This window comes from Perca fluviatilis, chromosome 4 (genome assembly GCF_010015445.1).
Source record: "Perca fluviatilis chromosome 4, GENO_Pfluv_1.0, whole genome shotgun sequence".
Classification (NCBI taxonomy): Eukaryota; Metazoa; Chordata; class Actinopteri; order Perciformes; family Percidae; genus Perca; species Perca fluviatilis.
The window spans coordinates 4404780-4425488 of record NC_053115.1 but is presented as its reverse complement, the minus strand read 5'-3'; the positions used below and the strand labels follow the sequence as shown (position 1 = coordinate 4425488).

At 41.3% G+C, this 20709-nt stretch overlaps 1 protein-coding gene across 3 annotated transcripts; it reads left to right on the top strand.

Moving 5' to 3' along the window:
- The first annotated feature begins 3110 nt into the window (after nucleotides 1-3110).
- Nucleotides 3111-19033, top strand: apobec2a (apolipoprotein B mRNA editing enzyme, catalytic polypeptide-like 2a). Of its 3 annotated transcripts, XR_005639069.1 has the most exons (5): nucleotides 3111-3564; nucleotides 9418-9639; nucleotides 10425-10733; nucleotides 14398-14465; nucleotides 18705-19033. XR_005639069.1 is itself a non-coding variant. In XM_039799202.1 (4 exons), exons 1-3 carry the CDS (start codon nucleotides 3320-3322, stop codon nucleotides 10726-10728), a joined length of 771 nt encoding a protein of 256 aa, XP_039655136.1. In that variant the 5' UTR covers nucleotides 3111-3319; the 3' UTR covers nucleotides 10729-10733; nucleotides 14398-15015. The 3 variants fall into 3 exon arrangements, 2 of the variants coding, with proteins under 2 accessions (XP_039655136.1, XP_039655137.1); XM_039799202.1 differs by lacking the exon at nucleotides 18705-19033 and having other exon boundaries at nucleotides 14398-15015; XM_039799203.1 differs by lacking the exons at nucleotides 14398-14465; nucleotides 18705-19033 and adding an exon at nucleotides 11680-12235.
- Nucleotides 19034-20709: the final 1676 nt, after the last annotated feature.

The following is a 20709-nucleotide window of genomic DNA, read 5'->3' as shown; positions in this document are numbered from 1 at the left end:
CCACTAAAAGGACATGGACGAGGCAGAGGGCAGTGGCGAGGACATCCAGACAGTTGAGCATGATGAGGTGCGGCCCGACCCTTCACAAAGCAGCTTTGTGGCTGCAAACTCAAAAAACAAACATTGGACAACACAAGAATTGGCCTTTGTGGACCTTGATCCAGCCACAACTCAATACTGTGAATAAGTAAGTCATTTGGGTTAGGTTTTGATTAGGTTGGTTTGAAGATAATTAATAAAACCCAGTTCCTTCAGAGTAAGAGACAGGTGTTGTTACTGTGTTCTTTTTGTTTGAAAGCAAAGCGCAACAAAAACTACCCAAAATATTTAAAAGACACTGTCTATTTTGTTGTTGTTTGAGAGCAAAAAAAAGTAAGAGACAGTTGTTAATGATGTCCATTTTTGTTGTTTTAAATCACAGAAAAAAAAACTTGGTGGGAATGATGTAGCCCTATCTTAAGGTGCACTCTCCAGAGGTAACCTGGGCCAGACTAGACTAGACTTTTGTACATTTCATTACCTGTCACTTAATTGACGCTTTTATCCAAAGTGACTTCCAATTAAGTGCTTTCAACCTTGAAGGTACAAACTCTAGCGAGGCTTTTTAACTTTACGAACGTCACGTTCTGCGTCACGTGTGTAACCAGAAGTGAAGGCCCCAGCTCTTATCTGCATTTTGACAGGCTAAGATTGCAGCTGCTGATACATAAGACACATGCAGGTTTTTGTCGGCAGTGTGGAGAATAAACTGCACACTGTGATTGTGAATAAAAGTGAAGGCCTAATGAAAAAGGCTTAACAATGCGTAATAGGATTTGTCTGTTAACTTGCATGAAGGCTGAAGACTTTGAAGGTAGAACCGAAACCACGGTTTTGTCGATTTTATAAAAAAAATGTAGTCACTTTTTTTTCACAAGTTTTTGTTACCTTTGGCGATGTTTTTTTGTCACTTTTTTCACTTTTTTTGGGTCACTTTATTCAGAGTTGAAAAAAAAAATGTTGTTGATTTTTTCCCTGCGTTTTTGTAGCTTTTTCCAACATTTGTCACTTTTTTCAACGTCAAATTTGACCCGAGGACATTTATATGACATTATAGCTATTTTTTTAGTTAAAAAAGCAGAAATTACTAATTATTTTTGACTAATAGTTAAGATCAGAGGATGTTTATGTCAAAGTTTAGTTAGGATGCTGTTTTGAAACCATTTAAACATTTGTTTAAAATGCTATACAATTTAATAAAACATCCAAAATTCAATGAAAGTAATCATTCTTTTTACCTGCCCAAAACTAACATGGATGCATGGGTGGGATCATTTATGCATCCATGTTATTTTTGGGCAATTTGGTTGAAAAAAAACAGATCAAATTTGACCCGAGGACAACACAAGGGTTAAAGACGTGTTTAAAATTGTGACTGTTAACATTACGTTCTCTGCTTTAGATAAAATGAATTTCCGCCACTGCCAGGGGCGCTAATTTATGAAATGCTCCGGTGGGTCTTATTAGAGCAGGGATCTTCAACAGGGTGTCCAGGACCCCTAGGGGGTCTTCAGAGTCAATGCAGGGGGCCCACCAAATTTTTGTAAATAATAAATCCCCACTGCTTACTGGCGTATAGTTAAGGTACTGTAGTCACTAAGGCCATCCACAGGTACAGTTCACCCTAAGGATTCACTGTGCCACATGTATGTCTAACATTAAAGCATGATTTACTATAAAATCAACAATTATTAGGCTATTTGAATAGTTTTCTATGCCAAAAAGTATGCATAAAGGCTTCAGGCTCCCCTACATGTTACTGAAGGCCCAGTTTAATATGCAACTTCATTTTATACTATATATGTAGTAGGTGGTCCCCGCTCCATCTCTCTTTCAGTTAAAGCAACACTAGAGAACTTTCCCCACTTCGGTCCCCCTACAGGTTGGAAGCTGAATTGTCCATTACATTACTGACCAGTTCATTAGAACTACAGATCCGCTACCTGATCTGGCAAACTTGCATAATGTAATGTAAAGGACAATTCCGCTTCCAACCTGTAGGGGGACCGAAGCAGGAAAAGTTCTCTAATGTTGCTTTAAGGGGTCCTTAGCTTAAAAACATTGAAGACCCCTGTATTAGAGGATAGGAATAAACCACCCATATCCTCATATACATTGACTTGTTGGACAGAGAGTCTTCTAACGAGAATACTGAATGTGGACTCAAGCCAACCACGTCTTAGACAGCTGGCACTTATACTGACCACATTATTCAGTCCGTCTATACCCTGTTACATATCTGTGAGATACTAAAAAGTCTTCTGCCTCCATGCAAGTTAACAGACAACTCCTATTACGCCATATTAAGCCTTTTTTTATTAGTTCTTCATTCTGATCCAGAATCACAGTGTGCAGTTTATTCTCCACGCTGCCAACAAAAACCTGCATGTGTCTTACGTATCAGTAGCTGCAATCTTAGTCTGTCAAAATGCAGATAAGAGCTGGGGCCCTGCCTCCCCCCTCCATCAGGCTCTTTAAATAGACGTGCTTGGTCTGTGAGCTGCAGCTGCCTGTGTGTATCTATCGTGGTTTGACCCATATGAGCCTTTAAAGGCCAGTACCAACACAGATATTTTTTAGATTGAAGCTGCTTGTATGCTGAGTTATAACTTTAAATCTTTCAATTTATGTGCCAAAACAAAACAATATCAAGTATCCAGTGTTTCCTTCTGAGAGCCCTTTGAATCACTTATTTACACGAGTGGTTCCCAAACTTTTTCACGTCAAGGACCCCCAAACTGACACAAATTAGACCACAGAACCCCCTTTAATAAGACTTCCTTTTTGGATGGTCCCCCATTTGATAGGATGTTTGCTTTTAGATGTTGTATTACAGAAAGTGTATGAAACCCATGACCAAACTAGTCATACATTTTGTCATTGTGTTACTTGTGGATGGAATTATAGTGTAAATAAATGATTCCCTTTTTTGTTGGGGAACCCCCTCAATGACCTCAATGATCTCTCTCTCTCTCTCTCTCTCTCTCTTGCTCTCTCTCTCTCTCTCTCTCTCTCTCTCTCTCTCTCTCTTTAGTTAGCTCCTTGCACTTCTTTCTCCCCCTGCCCTCTTCTGCCCTCTCTACCATTCCACTCCTCCCCCTCACTTGGTCTCCCTTCCTTTCTGCCTGTCTTCTGGAGAGTCATTTATTTTTTTGATTCAGGTCTTCTCCTGCGTTCTGCCCTGTCTTTTTCTACGTCTTGTCTTTTTTTTTTTTTTTATTCACCTTAACTCTTTCCACACAGACTTCTCTCAAATTCCCTAGAAAGCTGTTCTTTCGCCATGGCTGACAAAAGTCGTACACCAATGAGAAGAAAAGAGAAAGAAGAAAAAGAAAAAGAGTCGGCTGAAAAGACCAAGGATGTAAAGAAAGTGAAGAATCAAGGAGCGCAAGGAGAAGGGGCAGCGCATAATGGAGAGGGCCCGCCAGCTGAGGCGGCAGCTGCCAATGGTGCAGCAGCCAACGGTCAGAATGGAGATTTTCAGGTTGAGCCAATGGAACTACCTCCATTTGAAATCATCAAAGGGTAGGTCCATATCACCAAGTTTGGTTCATGAAGCCATTTAATAGACAGAGCTAAGGCTGTGCATATGTGAGGTATCCTATCCTCATTCTACATTTCTTTTATTTCCAAAGTTTTGGATGATGATCCCTTTACTCTGTCTCAGATTCTCTAATGAGCTGATCCCACATGCTTGCACTGAGAAGCACTTACAGTGAATTGTCTGGCATTTAAGAGTGAATTCCTTTTTATGCCCAAGGTGGTAACATTTTTAAATGTGTGACATACTAAACATGAGTTCAAATCAGCCAAGTACCTGACTACCGTGTGTGCACTGCACTATACTCTATAATAATATCAGGAATTTCATTTATTCAATCATTAATTGTATTATTTTTGTAATTTGTTGTGGATGTGCGCGAAGTACCTGAACCAGTAACTTATAAAGTGACAAACTTACCTAACATAACATAACCTATGATCTATGTGGTGCATTGTGTGGGTTGTTTTATTGCATTTACAATAAAATGTCCAAATATAGATTCAGACCAACTGCTAACTTCACTTAGAATTGATTAAATAAAAAACACAACTAACTTACAGTAAACTACTGCCATTGGCTATCACTCGGGACTTGTAAAACGTACTTCGAAATAAAAGCATTACAAACTTCTTTTCACCAGAATGCTTTTACTAAGACTAGCAGCTTCATTAGGTGCCCGTGTGACGTCTTCTATGTGTCTCCCTCTATGTTGTGTATGTGGATCTGCACATGGGGAAACCAGCATGAATTTACATGGGTATCTCAGGTTGTTCTCATAAACCATTCCTACATATAGCTACGAAACGTTAAGCACTGTAATTCTTATTCTGTGGCATTTCTCCAAAGTTCTGCTGTTTATAAAAAATTAAAATAAAGCTGTGATCGTATAGTGGAAAGTTTTTTTGACAAAAGCATGACAATACTAACCTGACGTACCAGATGGTTTGGCACACAGATCTGTCCGCCATTGTTTTGAACAGTCGCGGCCATTACACACACACACACACACACACACACACACACACACGGCCTAGATTAGATTAGATTAGATTAGATTAGATTAGATTAGATTAGATTAGATTCAACTTTATTGTCATTGTGCAGAGTACAAAGACTAGGAAATGCAGTTTGCGTCTAACCAGAAGTGCAAAAAAAGCAGAAAAGTGCAATGTGATCTACAAAGTATAGACAGGTGGGGCATAGAATCTGGAGAGACACAGAGCGTCACGATGCGTTCGCGCCGCCAGCGCATTGAGACAATGAATGGGACATAGAAACTTATTTGCATGCCAATGTTCACTCACAATCATTTATAATCACCACACTAAGGTGTGTAGGCCCACTGCATTCATCCTTTCATATGTGTAAAATTTTAGAAATGAAAGCAAAACTAATCATACTTTCTGTCTGACTATAAAAGTTGTGTCCCGACGCTGGAGTACCATGTGTGCACTGCACTATATGCTATAATAATATCAGGAATTTCCTTTATTCCTAATTGTATTATTTTTATAATTTGGTGTGGATGTGTGCGATCAGATGGCAGGTCGTGTGTTGACTGTTAAACTGAAAGATGCACTGCCCACAGGAGAGACGGAGAGACAAATAGAAATGCTGAGGGGGACTCATTCTCCTTCTTTCATTAGACAAAATGGGATAACTTTATCTTTTGCACCGTGATTATATTTACAATGAAGTTCTCTTGCCAAAATAAAAAGGCTGAAATTGATTACACTGTTTCAGCATGGGTTTCCTGCCTTACGCTGCTTGCAACTGCTTCTGTATAAAATAAAGTATAGTCCAAAACATTCCTTATATTGCTGCGTTCTATTAACCGAGTCGGAAATCCGACTTTAGGGGGCGTTCCATTTGAAAGTTTCAACTTGGAATTCAGAAATTCCGATTTGTAATGGAACACACCATGGGCCCTATTTTAACGATCTGAAACGCAAGTATGAAACGCCAAACGCAAGTAGCTTTGTGGGCGGATCTCGCAAATTTTAAATGGGTTGGTCTGAAGTAGCTAGGTGTGGTTTGGGCGTAACGTGAAAATAACCAATCAGAGCGTCATCTCACATTCCCTTTAAGAGCAGGCGCGCTTGTTCCATGGTGGATTGCTATTATGACGGCGGATTTGCCTGGCGCACGCCAGCGGGAGCTGTCCGAGATGCGGCAAAGTAATAAATGCCCGTCTTGACCCGGGTGGCGATGTTGCTGCGGCCTCTCGGGCGTATCACCTCAAGTCTGGAGAGGATTGCTGCAGCCATGGAGCGTGGGCCTCCAAACGCACCACCTGCACCTGTTGTGCCCCTTCCTCCTCCCCCCCACTCCATCTCCGTCCACCCGCTCCGCCAGGAGCACATCGCGCATTGCCACTCCCGGACCAGATCCCGCCGTAGTTCAACATCACGTCTCCTTAAGTCCTCTAATATTTCCTCATTTATGTCATCAACACATCCATGATTCATGGAAATGTGTAAAACACAACAAGCCACAAAGAATGCTGGGACTTTTTGAGGACTGTACTGTAAAATGCCTCCTGATCTATCCAAACACCTGAAGCGCATTTTCAGTAATATTTTTCTTTGTAATTATGTATGGTTTTCAAAAATGGGAACTGCTGTAGATGAGAGAAGTGTATGCGCGTTGTGCACACACTACATTATGACCAAGCATGCGCCCCTAAAATAGCATCTGAATAACGCGCCACTGACTTTAGACTAGCGCCACTGACTTTAGACCAGGTTTTTTCTGGTCAGTGGCGGAATTGTTTTCTGAAACTGCAAAATAGCACCAGGGAACATTTGCGCCTGAACACGCCTCCTCTTTTCGCTGAACCGCCCCCTGGAGCGCAAATACATTCCCTAATTTACCGACGTGCATCTGTGGAGGGAAAAGCCGCTGTGCGTCGGGTGCAAAATAGGAATGATACATGCGTCGGTGTACAAAGGTAATTGCGCTGAGTGCAAGATAGGGCCCCATGTGTTTGTTACTGCAGAACTTATTTTCAATATAAATTTCTTCTATAAAAAATGTTGCTCAGACATGATTGCGATTTGATTGCATGCAAATGATCATGCATCCATATCTGCTACCCCACCACCTTATTATTATTATTATTATTAGCAGGTTGGTTTTACAGTATGGAGCAAGAAAGAGAGCAAGAGCAACAGCAGCTTGTCTGCCCCAAAGGATACAGCTGGCTCTGGAGAACCACTCAGCTGGGTGGGAGCCAAGAGATACATGCATCATTCTGTTCATTTAATGATAATAATTTTTAAAAGTTATTTACTGATTCGATACAGAGAGAGAGAGAGAGAGAGAGAGAGAAAGAGAGAGAGAGAGAGAGGGGGGATGTGGTCTGTACTGGTTGGTTACAGTGGTTCCCAAAGCAAAGCATGGACAAGTTCGTGAAAGGACTGCCTTGAAAATGCATGAAAATATTTGTATCTACAAAAGGGGGGGGCCCTGCAGAAAAAAGTTTGGGAACCACCATAAGAGCTGGGTCACATGACAACAAGTCTAATAATAATGCATAGGAATTCCAGTCTCAGCCATGTAGACGGTTTGAAATTAGCTCTGCCTGCTGCTGCAGTCTGCCCCCACCTTCTCAACCTGACACCCATCTCACCAACCTTCATGTTCGCTCGACTCAAACAGAAACAGGTGCTGTGGTGATATCTAATCCTGCTGTAGATCCTGTCATCTATTTAAAGGACCACACCAGGGTTTTTGCATCGGTCAGCCGAGTATAACAAGCTGACGGTGTTTGAGAATTATTTCCCAATTAATGCAAGCGGTGCTGTTATTTTTTAATCTGTTTTTCATTGGTTCATTCATTAGCAAATATGAAAATCAACTCACAGCTCGACTTTTTGAGGTTTAATACCAGTGATTCCCCTAGGTTAGTCTCGCTTTGCCAGACTATCCTCCACAGCGCTGCAGAGGAGGGTCTGACTAGTCCACACAGCATTCCAGGATGGGAGAAAAACACGCTCTGGTTTATTGGCATTTCTTTAAACCAATCACAATCGCCATGGGCAGCGCTAAGCTCCGCACGGAGCCGCAGCAAAATAGCCTCGGGAAAGAACTAGTTTGGGTGGAACGTGTACGTTCAAAGGTTGTTTTAGTCGTGCAACAGAAAACTCAGATTGGACAGATAGTCTAGCTAGCTGTCTGGATTTACCCTGCAGAGATCTGAGGAGCAGTTAACCATAGTCCTCACAAATCCACCAGAATTCAGAATTTCCTGCGGCACCGGAGCAATCCCAGAAGTGGAACGTCGTATATATAGACTATCCCTAGGTTGACTGCATTAGCCTGGCGCATGGGTCGGATGGGGCACAGCACTTATTTCAAAAGAAAATAAGTCACTTTTAAAGCTGGCTTGCGTTTTACTCCCATCATTTCCTTTCAAGCAATGTAGCATTTAAAAGGCCAATTTCTTTAAACAGAGTCCAACGTAGCGCTCACTCCAAATAACTTCCATAATCCATAATCACTTCCAGCAAACTTCACAGAGAACAATAAGGGGAAAACAGCATCACAGATCTGTTTTAACCGAATATTCTCTGGTCCAGCTCAGCTAAAAACAACAACGAATACGTCAGCACGTTATTGTGTCGTGTAGCCGTTAGGCTACCGGCAACGTTATCGTCGCTTCACCTGTTCAACTGACTTTAGCAGTTTAGATAACACATTTGACTGTCCTGCTGTTACAGATGTGAACTACATGTAACCACGGACAGTTGCCTCGTTTATGGACTGTTCATGGCAGTGTTATGCTGTTGGGGAAACACAATGGATATTTGGTGTTATTTTTTGGCAGTAAAAATAAAGTTTTTTCTGGTTCCAGTTGGCTTGGCGACCCGCCAGGCCTGTGCAGTTGGTAAACGCTGAATACATTCAAAAGTGATGATGATTTACAAATTCTTCCTGGTGGTACTTTCAGGTGCCAAGGTCAAGATCAAACTCAGTTAATGTTTCACATGATTTACCGAGAGACCTGGCTTCAGGGAGATTTCCCAGATACATTCGTTCAGGTACAAGGTTTCTCAAATGTTTGCATTAATAGGAATAAAAACTCAGGGAAAACAAGGTCGGAGGTGGCATTTGTGTTGTTATCAAAGGCTCTTGGTGCAGGAATTACACAGTAAAAGACATGGTATGTGTTGAAGAAATTCTAGAGGGATTATTTTTCTCTAAGTCTTGAATAAGTTTCAGGAAACGTAGCCGTAGCAGCATTTATTGACAATCGATCAACGAGGATCAGGATTAAGGATTGGGACCACTCTGTAGCGTCTGGTAATACCGTCCCAAGAGACGTCTGTGAGAATGTCTGTGTTAAGGTTAGCTTTTTACCAAATACAGGCTAACCTTTAATCCCAACACATTCTCACTCCCAGCGCCTTAAAAAGTGATGCTTGGTCAGGTGCCTTTGGTGTTTGTACTGTGGGCACGATAAACACATATTCTGATCTTAATCATGTACCCAACACCTCAGCACACACCGAAAACAATGTCAGCCTGACCATACCATACTGCAGTAGAGCCTATCCTTAGGTGTGTGTGTTTATTCAACTGTGTGTGTGTGTGTGTGTTGTGTTGTGTGTGTGTGTGTGTGTGTGTGTGTGTGTGTGTGTGTGTGTGTGTGTGTGTTTTATACGACAGGTTAGTATCAGGGGTTCCCGAATCGACCTGTAGACGCTATTGTTTTTTGGCCTGGTTGTCAACGAAATAACGTTTTGACAACGTCAGATATGAGTGAAACAGTCCCATATTGGTTTTGCTATCTAACATTCCAATGTTTCTTTCATTTATTCTCTTTTAAACAGGGACCGGATTGATCCTTTTTCCTATAAGTTCCAGTTCAAGAACGTGGAATACTCCTCGGGCCGCAACAAGACCTTTCTGTGTTACCTGGTGGATAACGGGACAGCCGATGGGCTACTAAGGGGCTGTCTGGAGGATGAGCACGCTGGGCTTCATGCTGAGGAGGCCTTCTTCACACAGTGCCTGCCGAACTACGACCCTGCACTCAAATACACAGTCACCTGGTACATACCTCTCTTAAACTGTCAGATGGTATGTGGCACAGAGAATGTGGCATATTACAAGAACTTATTTTCAGTCTGGACAATATGTTCCTTGTTGTTTCCATGACGGTTTTTAATATTTTGAAACTTGCACTCTTATAGATGCTCTTAAATCCACACATAAACCTATACATTGTGTAGCCATTCATGCATATAATATATCCATGATATATTATGGGTCTGTTCAACACAGTCTTACTCCCAGCACCAAAACGACAATAAAAAGCCCACTGCGACAATATCTGTCGCTCTGGGTACCCCTTTGGTGTCATTTTTCATTGCGCTTTGTCAGGACACTGCAATTGCACTGCATTGAGGGCATAATCTCATTATGAAAATGTTTACTGAGGTAATAAATCAAGTGAGAAGTAGGGTAATTTTCTCATAGACTTCTATGGAAACAGACTTCTTTTTGGAGCCAGTAGAGTCGCCCCCTGCTGGAATTAAGATAGAATCCAGGTTTAAGGCACTTCCGCATTGGCTTCACTTTTCAGACCTGGAAGCTTCGTCCATTATTTCTACAGTCTATGGTTCAACCAAGTGTGTCAAGTTCCTCATTTCCATCTCAGAGAGCTAAAAATACATGTAAATACACGTATACACAATAATGAAAACATTCTTTGTCCATACATTAAATGCATCTTAATCTGATTATCCTTGTAATGCACTGATACAATTATAGTCAGATATTTGTGAAATTGTTTTGGAAAATTATGTTTCTCTTAATTTTGCCACTTTCCTTTCAGGTATGTGTCTTCCAGTCCATGCTCTGCTTGTGCTGCAAAGATAGCCGAAGTGTTGAACGCCAAGAAAAACGTCAGGCTGAGCATCTTTGCTGCTCGGCTGTTTGAGTGGGAGGAACCAGAGATCCAGGCCGGACTCAAGGCCTTACACGCTGCTGGATGTAAGCTAAGGGTGATGAAGCCTCTGGACTTCTCCTACACCTGGGACACATTTGTGGAGCACGAGGATGAACCTCTGAACCTGTGGGAGGACTGCAAAGATAACTATGAGTACTATCATGAGAAGCTGGCTGACATTCTACAGTGACCACAGTAAGTGTGAAAGGAAAAATCTGATCTTTAATAATGTAATGTGGAGACAGGCAAAGAGAGAGAGAGAGAGAGAGAGAGAGAGAGAGAGAGAGGTATAACATGCAACAAAGGTCTCTGACAGACTATTCCAGACCAGAGTGCCAATGAACTTTCACGCCACCCCAAACAAACCGGATTATCTGACCAAATTGCTGGCGCGCTCGGATTTATAGTGCACCGCTGAAAAGTGCGACAAAGCGGAAACAGGAAGCAAATTTACTGGGTTAAGATGAGTTCCTTTATGGCGAATGAAAGGCTTGATCCCACCAAGTAGCTCATCCAATCAGATCGAAGCATTGACGGCAATGCTGCTGCTGCCAGTTCTGCCGTTGTTTACCTTTTTCTTCTTCTTCTAGTCCATAGAAATAGCAAAATCTGTAGCCTTTCCTCATTAGCGCCACCTCTGTTCAGGAGAAGACTGCAACTAGTGTCGCGACCCCCAGCACAGGTATAAATACTTACGGCGATTCCATGACGTCACGTTTGCCCGCGCCAGCTGGGCTGCGACTACTGTACAACGCCCTTCACACCGCGAGCGGGCGCACGCGCCACACGGAGAACAGTTGAGATTGTGTGTGTATGTGTAGTCGTATAACTTATGTTGTCAGTTCATTTAAGCCTGTTATTGTATTGGTCTATAGTTCTTGTAAATTTAAAGTAGGTTAGCTAGTGATTTTGTTGTTTGTGTTCTTCGCCTGTTAGCTAGGTTGCACGTGGCTGTTGATTCATAATGGCGAACGCTCTTGCTCTCATTTGTATTTTAGGTGCATTATTTACATGCCACAGTAGTTACACTGCATTAAGATAATGTAATTAGTGTGTTTATTGTTATTATTTGCTAGCATATATATATAATTCCTATGCATTGTGTATGGTAGCCTTTACAATGTTATTTATTTCTTTGCAGAACCACACACAAACACACAGCCATAGCAGAGCTACCCATGCCCATGTTTGTACTGTTGCTCGATTGGAATAAAGCATCAAAAGAGAGAAGCTGTCTCCGTCCGTGTTTTAACAGACACACCTGGGGCGAAGTTGGAAACCAGAATCAGCTTTAAATACAGTCCTAATCTAGTCCTCACTTACAAGTAACCGTTATTATTTTCCCCATAATCAATACCGAATTCAATCTAATTGGATGGGAATATACTGTACGTTGCACTTGATGCACCACTACAAGACGGCTCGACAGATTCGGCGACATTCATTCGCGGCAAATCATTGCAGCTTGATGGACGGTAACGTTAGCACTAGTAGTATGGACGGCGACATGATTGAAAATGAAGAAAACAGAGATCCCAGAGATTCAGCAGATAAGCAGCAAGACATTCCCAATCATCCTTGGCCTTATCTGAGAGAGATGTTTAGGCATCAAGAATGTACTGTGTAACTCTTAAAGTATGGGGAACTTCTTAATTAATGTCTGTTTAGTAATTCATATTTAATCCTTTATTTTCTTTCCAGAAGCCATATTTGAGCACTCACACATACATGTAGATTCCTTTAAATGTTAAGGGGAAGATTAAAATAGAGAAACTGGATCTGTGAATTCTCACAGAATCACAACTGAATTCATATCTTGCTACTCAGTCAGAATCTTATTAACCCAGTCTCTGTCACAATAATCATATATGTGATGTTTTAGGCCTTGGCAGACATCCATTTAAAATGTAGGCAATGGCATATAAAGAACCTTTTCTCCATGTCCACTGAAGTTCCTCAGCTTGCACTCTAGTAACATTTGTGTGGTCCAGGTAGCTTTGCATAAAAAAGTCATTCGCAAGGCTACTTTTACTTTTATACTCTAAGTACATTTCCAAGCTGTACTTTGTTTTTTTTACTTGAGTAAAGAAGTTAAATCAGTACTTCTACTTTTACCAGAGTATTTTTTAACACAAGTATCTGTACTTCTACTTGAGTACGGGAAGTGAGTACTTTTGCCTTCTCTGTTTATATATTGGTTATGCTGATTAATCTGCAGTTTTATGTTTGAACACTGGGTGGAGCATTGCCTTTGGGAAGGCATACAGGTAATCAGCCACAGGTACACAGGTGTGTGAAAAAAGCGGAAAGCATACAGCTTTTCACCGTGTCAGGTTTGCGTGCCATTGTTTGATTTGTGTGCAAAAGAAAATGAATGGAACTAAACCAGAAATGAAATGAAATGGTCTGTATTGCTTGTGCGACGGTGAGCAGGCCATCAGGAAAATAAATGGGTCAAAGCACCGAAATGCAGACAGATTGTGGACATTGATTATTGGCACGCAGAACACGCATCCAAGCAAGTTCTCCCTTGGTTCCACCTCATGGCCTAACGTAGGACTCTACATGATTCATAATAGTTATAGCTGATGAACAGTGGCAATTATAGTAACAATTAGGATAGTAGAACTGTGATTAGAAATAATAGCAGTAGCAGTGCAGGGCGTTGAGCAGGACCACGTCAGCAGCTGTAAACAACTATTTGGGTGCCACACCAATCCAAAAAAACTTTCGGGGCGAGAAAACAATGAAAACGCATTACTGGGACATGAAGGCACTCGGATGGAAAGAGAGAGGAGCTCAGTGTGTCAGAGGATGTCCCCCGGCAGTCTAAAACTATAGCAGCATAAGGCAAGGTAATTTTATTTATATAGCACATTTCAGCAGCAGTGCAATTCAAAGTGCTTTAGATAAAACAATTAAAACACAGTTAGAAATTAAAAATAATTAAAACAGAAATAAAAACAATGAATACAACATTTTAAATAAATAGAATACAGGAATAAAATTCACAATGCATTACCATGAATTAAAAAAAGACAATGTCAAAAAGAAAGGTCTTCAGCCTTGATTTAAAAGCGCTAAGAGTAGGTGCCGACATACAGTTTTCCGGGAGTTTGTTCCAGATATGTGGAGCATAGAAACTAAACGCTACTTCCCCCTTTTTGGTTCTGATTCTGGGGATGGCAAGCAAACCTGCCCCAGATGATCTGAGAGATCTGGGTGGTTAACTAAGAGCAGCACAGCTGCAGCTATACATCCTCCTCCGCTGGTCTTGGCGTTCTCTACTCCTCACTAACTAAAATTACTCCAGTAAACTCCTAGACTAGACAAATTGGACATTCATTGTTGTACAGCTTTTGCACTGCATTCCTTCTTCAACAAAAGACCAATAAAGAATTTAATTCAAACTCAGAAATATTTAGAGACAAACATATATATTGTACTGCACCAGATTTTTCCATTTCATTCTTTTTTGACCACAACAGTCATACACTAGGCTTTGACCTAGTCTAGGACTGTTTGCTAATTTTTATCACAGTTAATCCAACACAGTTTCAGGTCTTTCTGTGAGGTCTGCGTTAACTGCAATAGAGCTGTTTGGAGCAGTTTGTGAACAGTGTTTTCTGTTGGAGATGGTAAGTCCCTTTGGCGTGGACTTTGGGCTTTTTCACTTTGTAAACCTATTACATGCACAAAAAGATATATAACACAACAAAGGAAAGGGAAAAAGCCAAAAAGCATAATATGAGCACTGTAATGAAGTGGGGCATTAACCGGTGTATTGTAATGAATGTACTTTACATGGAAGTGTTTTTAAAAAACTCAAAACTCTCTCTCTTTCTCTCTGTTGACACAGGAATCCAGTTGGGAATCATCATCATCATCATCATCAATACTTGTACATCATCACTACAGATGATTCAGGTTGATACTGTTGTTGATTGATAGTGATACATATTCATAGTCCATATGAATCTGTGAGAGTAGAATAGCTGTGTGTGTATGAGTCAGGGTGTTGACTTTGCTTTAGTGTGTTTGTGAATGCTGTAATCACACTTTATGTGCCATGGTGAAGGACCCTCCCCACAACTCCTGGAAGTAATCACGACATCTGGCTTCCACATCTGGGATTGTCCTGGTCCCAGACATCGGGTCTTTACACTTGTATGTTTTTATTTTTTTTGCACATTTTTTGCACACAGTGATTTTTATAGGGTGCTAGAGTATTTCCACCTTGAATAGGTAAATGAACAACCCGTTCTCATTCCCAACTCATTAAATACTGACGCAAAAATCACCCTTTAGCGTCTGTATGGGACGTACAGGGCAGCGCAGCAGCTTGTCCTCGGCGCTGTACAAGCAGTTAAAAGAAAAGGCAGAAAAGCCAGTCGGACTGATCAGTCTCCCCGAGTTGGTCCAAAAAGTGCCTCAGAACACACCGAAGAGACGAGACGTAATACGTCTCCATAACAGCAGGCGGTGCTACTCTGTATTGTTGCCCAAAAAATTTAAACCGGCAGCTGATTGGACGAACGCGTCACATGGGTTTGTTTTCTCCGGAAAACTCGTTCAGAATACGATCTCATATTGTACTAAAATAGTTCACTGAAACATGTTTCTGAAAACATTTTAAGCGAGAAATAGGCCTGCAGTTGCTGAATCTGTCTTCATTTCAGATCAACAAAGGTCAGATTTTCCTCCGATTTTGAGAGACTCTAGTCACGCTCATTCCGCTCGCCATTTCCGGGTGAGTCCCGACTGCCCTGTCTCCGACTAAACACGGCACGGGACACACCGAACCGACTCGAGTCACTGACCTCGCCAGACTGTCCAATGGCCGATTATCGGGTTAGTGTGTCAGCGCCCTAAGATGACGTAATATAAAGAGCGACAACGGTAGCCAGTAGTATGAAAGACCTAACATGCACATAAGGAGGCAGGTTGGGGCAGTGGATGGGTCAAACAACATACAACTTGTTTCAAGTGTCACAGTAACGTACATTTTTTAAGCCCACCCACGATCTTTCCCTAACCCTAACTAAGTAGTTTAACCATGCACATTGAAAAACATTAATATCACCAATTCGGTCCCGAACCACTGCGTCAGAAAGTGATGTTTACGGTCAAGACCAACGGTGTTGAAAAATGACACCAAAGGGGTACCCAGAACATCAAATATCACCACTGGTGGAAGGTTAGGGTGGTGAATGTGTCCCTACCTACAATCATTCCCTAACTAATTGGTTTTACTCTGCACGGTAAAAAATTACGTCTGACTGAAACGCTAAAGGAGACTTTTTGCGTCAGTAACTAAACGCCAAAGGCACCTGATCAAGTGTGGGTTTTTTACGCGCTTGGAGTGAGAATGTGTTGAAATGAAGAAAAGGGAAAAACACAATATGTTCATATTCAGGATATGTCATTTATGTAGCAGATAGCTCCTGTATACACAATTGTATCATTCCTCAACATTCAGCATCTGAGCTTCTGTCACCTCTGACTTACCTCAGCAGTTGAGAGTACACCCACTTTAGTTTGTGGTTCTATCCTGGACTGTTGGATTTACCGCTTCTGGCTTCTACATGTGTGAGAGACAGCTGGGTCTGATATACATTGTGTTGAGATGAGCGCTGTAAGAAAGTGATGGGATTAAAATGGCTGTATTACAGCTTTAGTCTTCTGCTCACCACATTGTTTATTTTTATTTTTTATTTGATATTCATTTAACCACGGAGTCCCTTGATATTAAAATCTCTTTTTTGAGGGAGACCTGGCTAAGATTAGCCTAGAAATCTAGACACACCCTAGTCTACATCTTGATGTGGGTCTGGCTTGTCAGGCTAGGCCAAGATAGCACACCGATACAAGGTGTACACACAATTATTAAATAGAGCATGTCAAAAACATACAAGGCAACAGACAACAGACAATTCACTAGCAAGGACCACACTATCAACCAGATACGTTTTTAACAGTTAAATAATGAAAGATGTTTGGAATGCGAGGCATGGAATCGCTGGAATGCGAGACCTAGAGTCACTTGTAGCCATTAGTTGACTTGATGTTGACTACGTTTGGGGAGATGGACCCCCTTAGGACCTAAAGAAGAGGAGAAAGGAGAGGAACAGAAAGAGGGTGGGAGGGAGGGGTGCAGAATGCGGGAGCGAATGAGATGAGAGGGTTAGGTGGGTATTTATAGGAATACCGGAACACCGTGTTTGAGGCGTGGCCCTGCTCCTGAAACTCTGCTAGTAGCATCAATTAAAATAGAGCACATTGAAGGGACAACAGATACATTAATTCATGCATACACATATAGTATATAGATATATGACTGTGACAGTTAAATACATGGTCAGACTGACCTGCTTGGGGAGACTTGACTGACAGCCCCATTAAAGGAAAACCTATTAATATTCATATGATTGGAGTGCATATTACCAAATAATTTTGAAATGGATCCAATGACTAGAACCCAACTAACACAGATGGAACTTGGAGCTTTCTGGGCCCCTTGCATCGGACGCTTGATGGGCTCACCACTAGAAGTTTCTCTTCAATGACCACTAACAAGCAAAAAAAAAATAGGCTCCACCCTCCTACAACCGCAATGGCTGCACCTGATTGGACGAACGCTTCACACGTGGGGCTGTCTACTTCCAAATTTCTAAACAGACAAACATGGTGGCCATTTTATTATTTTACGAAAATAGTTCACTGAAATGTGTTTCTGAAAACATTTTATGTAAGAAATAAAGAATAAGGATTGACAATAGTCAGTTTAAAAGATTTTTGTGAGTTTTTGAGAGGCGGCGAGTGGAGCTGTATGCCCCTGATTTGCATAAAGTAGCGTGCATTCAACTTTATGCAAACGAGCAGCGGGCAACTCGACGCCCCGACTCTGGAAAGTGCCTGCGACGCTACAAGAATGTGTTGTTGAATGCTGCTGCTCACAAAGACATCATCTGTTCAGATCTATCTGATAATCTATTTGCTTTCTGCCTCCTGTTTGCTCAGTTCTTTCAGCAATAAACAGATTTCAGTAGTCTCTAGCAGTCTAATTCAGTCTGTTTCTTCAGTTCACACTCACGAAACACAGCAGCAGATCTCAAGTTCAAGTTCAAGACCTTTATTTGTCCCCGAAGGGCAATTAATCTTTCATCATTCTTCAAGCACCTGACCAAATCAATCACAGCCTTGACACAGTCTTTACTTAATTAAAGTCATTTCTTCACCAGACTCTTTAGGCACATAAAGAAAGGTAAGATGAAGAGCTAAAAGGGCTGTAAGAGACATTTTGGTTTACGTTGAACTTCCTGCTACTTGATGCAGTTTTTCACTGTCAATTACAATAAGGTATTAGAATCAAGAGGTAACTGGACTCAGGTGTTGCGGATGCAGAACCAAACATTGCTTTGACAGTGCGGTAATGGAATATTACGTTTTCTTTTCTGTGAGTGAGAAAAAAAACTAATAAGAGAAAAATTTGCTGTAATTTGTTAACAAACGCAAAGAAATAATTGGTCTTTGTATTGAAAACAATGAACATTTGGTCATCTATTGCACCAAATAGGCTATCAACAGTTTTTCCCCTATGTTGATTTGACCGTGGCGGCCCCCCACGGCAACTTTTCTGCCCCCCCCACGGTATCAGAAATAGGGCTGCATTGTTAGAGTGCATGTCGGAGAATAGAGCGGTCACTCGGCAGAAAAAGGGAGAAAGGAAAAAAAGAGACTAGCTGTCTGGATGATAAGCCAGTTGAGATTGTGTGTGTATGTCCTTGAGAACTGTAAGTCTATAACTTCTGTTGTCAGTTCATTTAAGCCTGGTCTCGCTAATTTAAATTTAGTCAACTGGTGATTTTCGTTGTTTGTATTCTTCACCTGCGAGCTAATTGCACGTGGCTGTTGATTTGATATAATAGCGATTGCTCAACGCCCTTGCTCACGTTTGTATTTTAGGTGCATTATTTATACACTGCATTAAGATAATGTAATTAATAGTGGGTTTATTGTTATTTGCTACAGAATGCTTAGCCTATATTTCAAGCTCAAAGTTAGCCTATATAGTCAAAATATAAAAAAATACAGTTAAATCACAACTGAAAATATGCCTCATCGTGTGTGTGAATAGAGGTGAATAAATATTTTTTTGTGTTGCAGCCAAGTGGGGGAGGGGGGTGTTTGGACCTGCCCCCTCTGCTAAAAAAAAATCCTAGAGGAAACACTGATCAATCAGCAACCATGGTGAGCGTGCTTTTGATAGGCAAAGGGGTCACTACAGGGGCTGTTGCTTATTTACCCAACATCTGACAAGCTGAGCAGCAGTTCAGAACTTCTAAAATGTGTCCTGCGTCCTGACAGGGAACATCACTGCCTGGTACCGAAACAGCACCGAACAGGACCGAACAGGACCGCAAGGCCCTGCATAGAGTGGTTCTTTTGGCTGAACATACAATATTACCTACATAAATAAAACCCAACAGAACATCTCCAAATTTTCCTTCTCTTATTCATTTTCTAACTGGCTGTCGTTGTCACATCACAAACATAAAATCTGCACCCATGCATTCGGCAGAATGTTTTCTCTCTGATATCTTTATTTAGCCGATAGCAATTACAGACTTTGACCTTAAAAGAGCATGACTAAAACAATAACTACACAAAGCTTAAACAAATGCTCTGATGGTATCTTTTATCATTTTTCTATGGAGCCTCATGTTGCGGCAGGGAATGGAGCAATTGTAAATGTTTATGAACTGAACCCTGCTTCGCATTACTTTGTTCCTCCGCGATCTCGCGACTGCTTTCAGAATCATTCATAAGACAAAACCTATAAAAGATTATAAAATAATAATAATCTGATAAAGAACACGTGGCTGCAACCGTCTCCTTTCGCTTCATCTGAACCTGATCTTTGAGGCAGCTTGATTCAATGAGACACTTGTTTGGTATTTTAGCCGAAGAAAGTAAGACAAAAAAATGTTATCAGTTAACGGGTAGTTAGACAGGTTTGCCTGTTTACCAGAAGGTCCGTAAACCTGTCGAGTAATGTTACACTCAGTAATCCATCATCCACCATGTGCCACCATCATTTCCACACAAACGTTCTTGAGTAAGCTATCCATCACTGTCACTAAACTAATTAGAGCATATTTCCAGTAAAATGCAAAACTATTTTTTTTTGGCATATTTGAGTGATACATGGCACCAGTGCATACTGGCTGGACTAGTAGTTATTCCAGTTATGGACTTGCAAAGATCAGACTGACAAAAGCATTGTTCGGCTTTTGCTGCTGCATAAATGAGACAAAAAGAAACCATGCAATTCTCAAAGCACCCGTAAAGAGTGAAATGCACCCCTAACTGCGCCACCGAGGAAATAGCATATCGGTGATCTTGTGCTTTTTGCACATATTTAAATGATTTAGTTATTTATCTCCTTAGCATTACCAGAGTTAGCTATTAACTAGTCTGGATCAACGACAGTACATTTTGTTTCTTTGTGTTGCCGTTCTCAAACTGTTCGCTTCGGTAAACAAACTTCGAGCTAGCAAGCTACACTCTAACAACGGCAAGTTTTGAAGAAAATTTGGATCGTGCAACAAGGCAGGCCTGCTTTGTTCTTTCGGGGGAATGATTGTAAAGATTTACAAAGAATATGCTTACGGCACTTACTCTCTAACTGCGACGTTTTGGGACCGATTGGTGGGATTGTTGTGAAAAAGTTCACACGGCGATACACTGGTAAGAGCAAATTACATTAAGCCTACCTTACTGTATTGTTGGAACAGTTAACTTCAGTTAATATTGTATGTGGTGTTTTCTTTTGCGGGGTACAAATGTTCCACCAACACAAGTTCCTTCCCGAGATTATTTAGCAGAGCCACCGTCGCTGCGTCCGGAGCTTAGCGCCACCCAAGACGATTGTGATTGGTTTAAAGAAATGCTAACAACCCACGGTGTTTGTTGCTCCTATCCCAGAATGCATCTGTGGTGCAGCCAGACCTCACTCCACAGTGCTGTGGAGATAGAACTGGCAATGCAAGACTAATGATTAATTAGTTACATCCCACCACTGAAAAAGAGACAGCAGCTGCATGATGATGTAACCAGCTGATGAGAACTGCTGATATCATGAATGACAGCCCCAGACAATGACAGCAAG

Coding starts and splice junctions, on each gene's coding strand:
- apobec2a (XM_039799202.1), top strand. CDS start 3,320: ATGGCTGACAAAAGTCGTACACCAATGAGAAGAAAAGAGAAAGAAGAA. Junction 3,565..9,417: donor CCATTTGAAATCATCAAAGG/GTAGGTCCATAT, acceptor TCTTTTAAACAG/GGACCGGATTGATCCTTTTT. Junction 9,640..10,424: donor CTCAAATACACAGTCACCTG/GTACATACCTCT, acceptor CTTTCCTTTCAG/GTATGTGTCTTCCAGTCCAT.